The following is a 10,119-nucleotide window of genomic DNA, read 5'->3' on the forward strand; positions in this document are numbered from 1 at the left end:
GAATACTAAAAAATTTAAAAGGCTTTGACTTTTCTTTTGTATTAAAGAGGCTTCAAACTGGTTTCTTCCGCGCAATGCAATGGAAAGTACAATGGGTTTTCAACATTGACCTGTAAAGGTCGAGCACTCCCCATATATATATATATATGGAAGGAAAGAAGCTTCTCTTCAATTGTGTTTCCTGAATCAAGAGAAAGAAACAAGAAATGGGGTCGCATCCAGCAGAGAAATCATCATCCTTCGCCAAGATGCAAAGCTTCAGGTCTCTGGAGCCGCTAAACGTGTCTCTCAACCAAGAGGTTGATCAACGGCCCTTTGGAGTTGACTATGGAAAGCTTGATAATGGTCTGTCTTATTATGTTCGCTGCAATCATAAGCCCAAAATGAGAGCTGCTCTAGCTCTAGCTGTAAAAGTCGGGTTAGTGTTTAACTTCTCTCATCTTTTGGGGGGTTTTTAGCTCCTTTGATTTTATGCTGGAATGATTCTATTTTTGTAATAGTCTATGCTACTCGGGATCAATTTTGATGTTGTCGGAAACCTTTGGCTTTAACTAGACCGCATTCATGTATTCTTGTATGTTTCTTTTAGAAAATAAAACAGGAAATATAGTCGTTGGAAGCCAAGCATTACCCAAAGCCTGTTTTCATAGTAGAAAACACTTGCTATTACCCAGATAGTCCTATTTACCAAAACTGTCAACTTATTAGCTGAAATAGACTAGACAGCTAGTTGCCTTAATCGGATGCAGAGAAAAAAAGGTCTTTGTGGCTCAAGAGCTATTTGTCAAGATAGTTTTTCTAGCCTTGAAAGTTGAAACTCTTTTAGGTGGGATCCGATCAATAGTTTCATTTTGGTAAATATCTGATTCATCAGGTCTCTAAATTTCTTTTATCAAATTCCTTGTGTGATTATTTTGATTGTTATGACTATACTATAGTTAAGACTCTAAAGCATACAAGTTTCCGATATAAACTGTAAAAACGCTGATTTATTACATTCATGGCAGCTCCGTTGTAGAAGAGGAGGATGAGCGTGGAGTGGCTCACATAGTTGAGCATCTTGCTTTCTCTGCCACAAAGAAATACACAAATCATAATATTGTCAAATTTCTGGAAAGTATTGGAGCAGAATTTGGTCCTTGTCATAATGCGTATACATATTTCGATGAGACTGTATATGAGTTGGTTGTCCCTATTGACAAGCCCGAGTTGTTATCCACGGCCATTTTGGTCCTTGCAGAATTTAGTTCAGAGGTATCTCTTAACTTATTTTAGTTTGAAAATTTTCATAATGCCTTTTATGTTTTGGTATAATTATTTGTGACATGTAGATTCGACTCTCAAAAGATGATTTGGAGAAAGAAAGAGGGGCAGTGATGGAAGAGTATAGAGGGGGTCGAAATGCTAGCGGGAGAATAGGTGATGCACATTGGGCTTTGATGATGGAAGGTTCAAAGGTACTGCTATTAACTTTGATCTATTTGCAAGTATTGCATCAATGAACAGAGAATGCCTTCAAGGATGTTCTCTTTTTGGCATTCTCATAGCATGATATAGCCACAATGATTTTTTTCCTTTTCCACCTAACCATGAAGAGATCTAATTATTTGATTTTCCGTTTTACTGCACCTTTTGTAATGCAAGAAATGGTGTTTAGCAGATGTTCCAAAAAATGGAAGATTACTGATTGCCATAGCCTTTTATATCATTGGTGTAACAGGTTAGGGAAGGGTCAGTGGCCACTGGTGCTTTTTTCATTGTTTTCTCTGGCACCTGATTTTTCCTATAACCTACAGTCAAAATAAATTTTCACTTACATTTTAGAATTTGAGAGGCTCAAGTTTGAGAAAATAATTTCATGAATAACTTTTTATTTGGTTCATAACTCATCAATCCTAAGTTTTGGTGTTGTGTTATTTTATCTTATTTTTAGAACTTTGCTCAATTGCAGTATGCTGAACGTCTACCTATTGGATTGGAAAAAATAATACAAACGGTTTCTTCTGAAGCATTGAAGCAATTTTATCAGAAGTGGTACCATTTGCAAAATATGGCAGTGATAGCTGTTGGAGATTTTCCTGAAACAAAGGTTGGTCATGGTTAATCTGCAATTCTCCTATTAGAGTTATAACTGTTTTAATCAATTGAATTTAACAATCTTTCTCTCTCTCACTCCAGAGTGTTGTTGAGTTGATAAGGACTCATTTTGGGCATAAAACTTCAAAGCCCGACCTTCCACCTGTACCACACTTTACAATTCCATCACACAAGGAGCCACGCTTTTCATACTTTGTGGAACCTGAAGCTGATGGGGTTAGTAAAATCTTAATAATAAGACTTGTTTGTGCACATACATGCACGCATTAAGGAGCAAATTACCATAACAGGCAAACATGTTGATTTTCATATGGATATTGCCAATTTTAATATGTTTTCTTTTGGTTTTCCTTGGAAAGTCTTCAGTGATGGTAAGCTATAAGAAGCAAGCAGACCAACTAAAGACAATAGAAGACTACAGGGATATGCTTGTGGAGTCCATGTTTACAACTGCTCTAAACCAGAGGTTCTTTAAGATCTCTAAGAGAAAGGATCCGCCCTATTTCTCTTGTTCAGGTGCTACAGATAATCTTGTTCGCCAATCTAAGGCTTATATGATGACTTCATATTGTAAAGAAAAGGGGACGTTAGGGGCCCTAGAATCAATGCTTCTTGAGGTATGCCTTTAATATTTCCCCTTTTGATGTGTGTGTGTCTTTTTTTTTTTTTTCATTCCTTCTTTTTCTTCTTTAGTCATTTTACTAATGCATTCTGTTACAGGTTTCAAGAGTACGACTACATGGATTTTCAGAACGTGAAATATCAGTTGTCCGTGCATTATTGCTGTCAAGTATAGAATCTGCATACTTGGAACGTGATCAAATGGAATCAACCAGCTTGAGACATGAATATGTAGAGGTCTGACACCATTTCCTGAAATTTAAGTTGCACTAACATGATCTGGAAAATTATTGTCTTCATCTTTTTGTTTGCAGCACTTCATCCATGATGTACCTGTTCTTGGGATTGAGCAGGAAGCTCAGCTCCGAAAAACTATTCTTCCTTGTAAGTGAAATACTTAGAACATTTTTATATACATTTTTGTAATAAACCGTATCTCACATTATTTGTTGTTCCATTCATAATTTCATCTGCGCAGATGTATCAGCATCAGAGGTATCTAAATATGCAGAAAAATTATGGACCTCATGTAGCTGTGTCATTAAAATAGTTGAACCTCAAGCTTCTGCAAAGATCAATGACCTGAAAAATGTTGTCATGAAGATCAACAAGCTTGAGAAGGAAGGTAGTATTACTCCTTGGGATGATGAAGATGTACCAGAAGAAATTGTCAATTCAAAGCCAAATGCAGGGTAAAGTTGGGCCCTTTGTACTGTTTTGTTGCACTATGCCATGCCTTTACAGTATAACTTTAAAAACTATATAATTTATTCTTTTTTCTTCAAAATGTGATATTCTAATGTTATTTAAATAAAAGGATAATGGGTAAAATTGATTGAAAAGAAGATAATAGGTGGAAAACTAGGAGAATGACAGTGCTTGAAGGTAAAAATCATTATGTGTGTTTGAGAGAAGGAGGTTAATAAATAGGAAAGGGAGATCCCAGTTGCATAAGAAACCAACTCAGCCACTCCTATTATTAAGTGAAAAAGGTATAATAGAAGATACTTTTGTATATGTTGTCTCACTTGTTTTGAGATTTATTCCTTAAATAGTCATCATCTAACCATCCTTAGGCAAAAGAGAGGGAATCAGTGTTTAAGAAGTCTTAACTACAGTTCCACAAGCAATGTCTTAATGAGATAATATTTCAAATTGTATGAAGTTCTAAATGAATAAGATGATCTTTTACTTTTCTTTCAAGCAATGAATATATATTCTCTTTCCAAATAAGCTTTCATTCATCTCTAAATGAATTTTGTAATTTCATGTTGATGTGTTTATGGCCTCCTTTTACTTCATTTCTAGACAACTACAAAGTTCTAGATCTCAGTTAGGTATTTTGATTACGTGAACTTTAACCCTATTCTAATAATTTACTTCAGGAACATTGTACAGCAGCTTGAGTACTCAGATATTGGAGCTACCGAATTGATTCTATCAAATGGAATGCGAGTTTGCTATAAGTGTACAGACTTCTCTGATGATGAGGTACAATTCCTTTAGGCCTTACAGTACTTAGAAATCCTATCAGTTAGAATCCCACTTTGTTGCTGAGAAAAGAGTCAATATGAATATAATTCTAGTAAATTTGTACCATAAAAGGTTTTAACTATTGTTTGCTTAGAATTTAAGGCATAATAACCTCAGTTAAGCACTGGTTCATGTGAAGCATATAATTCTTAACTATTATGTGTTTCGACAGGTTCTATTTTCAGGGTTCTCCTATGGTGGTTTATCTGAACTCCCAGAAAACAATTACTTTTCATCTTTGATGGGATCAGAAATTGCAAGAGAAGTCGGTATGTTTGGTCATAGACCATCAGTGCTAATGGATATGCTGGCTGGTAAGAGAGTTAATGTTGGTGTAGATGTTAGGAAGTACATGAGAAGTTTTCATGGTGGTTGTTCGCCCTTGTACTTGGAAGCTGCCCTGCAGGTTTGTTAACTGGATTTTACACATCTGCATTTTAGCACCCATCTAAATGATAACTTTTGCTGTAGTTTTTCTTTTGCATCTTTGATGATATCTAAATGAATGAGAACAATAGCTATTCTGTCTATTTTTTTGGTGCTCCTCTCTCTTCTCTCCAGAAAGAGTGGTGGTTTGGGCTGCATGAGATAATATGCATCATAGGAATTTCTTATTAGGCCTTCCTACCTCATTTGATGCAATTTTTACGGTAAAGTTCTTCCTAGGATTGGTAATCTCATGTAAACTAACATGGAAAATATGCCAATGTGTCTTATGTTAATTCATTGAGTGTAGTGCTGTTGCAATAGATGGTGGTTATCTTGAATTTCTTTTCATAAATGCATCAAACACCTATACATAAAGTAGTAATTAAAGTTACTTCTTATATACAAATAGTGGAGTTACTATTTATTCCATGTAGCCTATGGTACTTCTTATAATCACTTTTCAACTTTGATGATGCAATTGTATTTTCTCTGGCCTTCTTCTGCTTTCATATTTTAAAACATGCTTAACTGCTTCAGAGCATGCCAGTTTAACACCCCCCCCCTCCCCATATTATGTCTCCTGATACTCCTGTTCTGGCAGCTTGTTTATCAGCTATTTACGACAGACGTAACACCAGTTGAAGAAATTGTCAAAAGAGTGATGCAAGTGGAAAAAGAAATGATTCTTGCTCAAGCAAGGGATCCTTTTACTGCATTTGCAAACCGAGTGACTGAAATCAACTATGGAAAGTCCTACTTTTTCAGGGTATGCACTATCACTTGTTTTTAAATACTACTAAGGATTTCAAATGTGTATGCCTCCTTGTGATTTAGATTTAATTTTTCTTGCAGCCTACAAGAATCAGCGACCTTAAGAAAGTTGATCCATTAAAGGCATGTCAATATTTCAACAGCTGTTTCAAGGATCCATCAACTTTTACCGTTGTGATAGTTGGGAATATTGATGCCACAGTTGCACTTCCTTTAATACTGCAGTATTTGGTTAGTTGGGATTCCTTTTCAAGCAACCCCAAGTCTACATACAATTTTTGTTGAGTTAACTAGTCTTTTTCCTCTGCTTGCAGGGGGGAATACCAAAGCCTTCTGAACCTATTTTCCACTTTAATTCTGACTACGTCAAGGAATTGCCATTCACATATCCTACAACCATAACTAGGTAGGTGACTTTTATATTTGATAATGGTAACAAGAGAAGAGTTTGGTGGATTCAGTTGTACTGGTTGCTCAACTCAATTGTCCTCGGTGTTCAGAAGTCGATCTTTCTCTTTTCATTGCTTATGCACGTGCATGCATCACCAGGCCAATTTTTCATGTTAGAGTTTGCATGCTTTCTGTTGAAAATTTACTTCTAAAGCATTTGATGTGTTTGCAGAGAAGTGGTACACAGCCCCATGGTGGAAGCACAATGTTGTGTCCATATATTCATTCCCATAGAGCTGAAGAAAGGAACAATGGTTTGTCATATTTTTGTAATGGATCTATTAGAAGCTCACTCTGTGGAAGACCTCAGGCCTTTATTGACTTTTGTTTTATGATGCATCTTTCCATTGGAAAAAACAATTACAGGTAGAAGAGATTCGGTATGTCGGGTTCCTTAGCAAACTTCTAGAAAACAAAATACTGGAGCTTCTTCGTTTCAAGCATGGGCAGGTATGGGTGTCCCACAGATTTAACTGCTAACATCTTTTATATTCTGTGGCCTATTTTTTTGTCATAATATAAATGTTCTCTGTGCCCCAGATCTATGGTGCTAGTGTTAATGATTTCCTTGATGGTTATCTGCCATGTATAACCACTGACATGCGTGGTGATATTAGCATTAATTTTTCTTGCGATCCAAAGATCTCCTCAAAGCTGGTAGGTATCCTAAAGTTGCACATTTTGCCCATTCACCTCTGAGTTTTAATCATCAAGAGGCCAACCATCTCAAATCCTTATTTATGCAATATTTCTTGACAGGTTGATCTTTCTTTCGATGAAATATTACGTCTTCAAGAAGAAGGGCCTTCAGATCAGGATGTTTCAACCATGCTGGAAATTGAGCAGAGAGCCCATGAAAATGGATTGCAGGTTAAATTTCTTTATGTTTTATTGTGTTTAACATCATTTTGGCTTGTGGATGCCGAAAATGAAGGATTGAATCCTATATGCACTTATCAACCTCACAGCTAAACCCTAAACTTCATCTTAGCTAGACCTGGTAATTCGTGTTATCGTGTTGTGTTTTGTTTTAGACATGACATGAATAACTAAGACATGAACACGGCACGAATAACCTAAACACGAACATAACATGTTTGTTATATGTGTTCTATATGACATGACACGACTAATACTTTTAAAATTAATTTGTTTAATACAAGTAATATGACATGACACGATTAGTATGATTAGACATGAATAATACGATTAGACACGATTAATCTATTTAACACAATATAATTAACACGATTAAGCATGATTAACACGATAAATATGACTATTAACCTATTTATAATCTATTTAAACAAAAAATAATAATTTAAATTAGTACTAAAACAAAAAATTATTTAGGAAATAAGTATTTATAATCTATTTAAACATAAAATGATATGATAAATGCGATTATTAATTTGTTTAGGAAATAAGTATTTAAACAAATATTAGTTTCTATTAATAGTAACATTAAACACAAAATATTAACATAATAAAAAAACTAAAATGTTGTACAACAATAGCAATAACAAATTATGCCTTATAACACATAATGTTGGGGTCGGTTATATGAAAGGCTAAAAAAAAGGAATCATGTTAGGTCGTAAGTTTAAACCGTCTTATGCTATACATTTTTATCAAAAATAACTTTTTCATCTATTTCTTAAGCCTCATATCATCTCTTATTACTTGCATCTATGTCTTTCATGGCCTACTTTTAAAAGTTTTGGTCTAATAAAAAAACTAAAATGTCGTATATTAACATAATAAAACTCAACTAGTATGAAATCCAAAGCATTGATGCTTATATTACTATTAATTGCTTGCTTTTCTTTCATGTAGACTTGGCAATTTTACATATGACATGATAATACAATATGAAAATGACACGAAAAAAATCATGTATAAATTTAGTGTAATCGTGTTTCGTATCTTAATTATGTCAACACGGTTAAAACATAAAATTATTCGTGTTGTGTTCATGTTAAATAATAATGACATGCATAAGACACGGTATTGTTCATAATATAAAAAAAATAAAAAAATTATTTTAATTTATTTAAAAAATAAATAATAATTGTGTTATTCGTATATAAACGTGTCCTGTCGTATTAATTGGATATAAATTAATTTTAAATATATTAATCATGTTGTATCGCATGTAACACGTATAATAAATGTGTTTGATACAAAACATGACATGAATAGTGTTGTGACTTAACCCTGTTGACATGATTAGAACACAAAATAGAATTATACTAAATATATATATACGATTTTTTTATGTTATTTTCGTATCCTGTTATCATGTCATATTTGAAATTATCAAGTATAATTTTATTTGTCCTATCTATCTCCTTAGTAATTGTGTATTGGTCAAGGTTAAGAGATACGAGAACAGATGAAAATAATTCATAGAGCACTTAATTCTTGGCACTAATTTGCTATCGCTTCTCAGGAAAATGGTTACTGGCTGGACATGATTTTAGGCAGCTATCAGTCGAGGATCTATTCTGGTGATGTTGGCACTTCTTTTAAGGTTGGTGGCTCTGTTTGCATCTTTCTCGGATCCGTATACTGTAGTTCCATCTTATATTGCATCTAACTTTGATTGGGGGTTTTTAAACGGTTTCTAGCGGTAAAACAAAAGTTCAAACATAAATTGAAGATAGCCCGGTAGCCTGGTTGCATGTTTTAACTGGATTTTAGATTTTTAGACTACGTGTATGAATAAAGGGAGATCTATTAAAATCCTCCTGTCTTCCTCATATTAGATGGGAAGTGTATGGTTTGAAAATATTCGAGTTTAACCAAGAAGAAAGCGAAATAGGATTTAGTCCAGAATGATATTTAATATGATCGTAAACTTTTTTTCTAATGATAAAACAGGTTAGAAACATTACTGGCATGATTTTTTTTCTTTTAAACACTGTAAGTATCCAACTATGGTGGTTCTGATCTGTGGCTTGTTAGTTATCCCACACACACATGCATGTTATGTCGGAAATCCTACTCTTGACAGAAGCTAGCAGTTATTTGCAGTTCTGTAGTTGGAAGAAGCTGTTACTGAAATGATAGTGACTGTAAATATTGCAGTCAGAACAATTACTAATTTATTTAACTATATATTCTCCTTGAACAGATAGGAAAGAATTTGTTCTAATAGCATGTAATTGACTAGATGTTGTAGTTTAAACACAATGGTGAAAAGGGAAAACTCAAGCAGCGGCTTTGAAAAGCTGTCTTATTGACTTCTGGAGAATGCAAAAAGAGTATTTATTCTAATCATCATTGGAATTAAAACTTTTGGTTCTTTCTCTGGTGCAGATTCTAGATGAAGCGCGTTCCAAAGTTCGAGAATCACTAACACCATTGACAATGCAACTGGCATTACAAAGGATAGTGCCTTTCAAAAATCTGCACACAGTTGTGATTCTAAAGCCTCAATTATCTTGGTCGAAATGGCTCACATCTCATGGGAGAGATGCAAAGGTCAGTTATCATACTGTTTTACTGCTATTCTGATCTCATTCTGATTTTCAGAAATGAACCTAACAAGTTTGATTCTGTTGGTGTTGGCAGATTTTAGCAGGCATTGCTGGTTTGACAGTATTGGCTCTCAGTTTCCGAAAGTGTTCACAGAAATCCTAGGAAACTTTGTAACTTAGTTGGATCTTCCTTCACTAGTGTTGTATATATATATGTTTTAAAATTTTTTAAAGTATCTTTTATAAAGAATAAAGATTTGAAATCGTGTAATTTGTATTTGTACTGGATAAATGACATTCAAAAGTATAAAATAAACTCTAAAATGAATTTATTTATTTATAAAAAAATATTTCAAATATCAATGGAAACTTATAAATATTTTCATTAGAATTTGTTTTACATAATTTTACGTTCAGTAACTCAAATAATTAAAATAATTTTTTCTGGGAAAAAATTTGTTACTATTATAATATATCTTTAGTTCATTTTGAATTTTATAAATGCATCATATTGATTATCACAAAAGATACCATGAAATAAATATACTAGTTTTAGCCGATTCTGGCATTGAACATTTTCTTCTCCCGTTTTCGTCTGGAGTCAACGGAGCGAGAGAGAGATAGAGATGGATTGGCTTCCAACAGATCGCTAAGAAGCACGGTTCAGGTCCTTAAAACTGGTAAACGTGGACTTAGACCAAGGGTTCCAACACCGACCCTTCGGAGTCGACTACGG

General features: G+C 34.0%; 1 protein-coding gene across 2 annotated transcripts; it reads left to right on the forward strand.

The window, feature by feature from the left end:
* LOC111303134 (zinc protease PQQL-like) lies at positions 1 to 9,748 on the forward strand. Of its 2 annotated transcripts, XM_022899183.2 has the most exons (21): positions 1 to 418; positions 1,008 to 1,254; positions 1,332 to 1,457; positions 1,952 to 2,089; positions 2,179 to 2,313; positions 2,457 to 2,714; positions 2,818 to 2,955; positions 3,033 to 3,102; positions 3,197 to 3,410; positions 4,104 to 4,209; positions 4,424 to 4,657; positions 5,282 to 5,446; positions 5,533 to 5,682; positions 5,766 to 5,857; positions 6,074 to 6,155; positions 6,268 to 6,351; positions 6,442 to 6,558; positions 6,661 to 6,771; positions 8,354 to 8,434; positions 9,223 to 9,387; positions 9,478 to 9,748. In XM_022899183.2, exons 1-21 carry the CDS (start codon positions 207 to 209, stop codon positions 9,544 to 9,546), a joined length of 2,994 nt encoding a protein of 997 aa, XP_022754918.2. In that variant the 5' UTR covers positions 1 to 206; the 3' UTR covers positions 9,547 to 9,748. The 2 variants fall into 2 exon arrangements, with proteins under 2 accessions (XP_022754918.2, XP_089598240.1); XM_089742114.1 differs by lacking the exon at positions 2,179 to 2,313 and having other exon boundaries at positions 5 to 418.
* The last annotated feature ends 371 nt before the right edge of the window (positions 9,749 to 10,119 follow it).

Source organism: Durio zibethinus, chromosome 13 (genome assembly GCF_047325235.1).
Source record: "Durio zibethinus cultivar Kanyao isolate XHJ-2024 chromosome 13, ASM4732523v1, whole genome shotgun sequence".
NCBI lineage: Eukaryota > Viridiplantae > Streptophyta > Magnoliopsida > Malvales > Malvaceae > Durio > Durio zibethinus.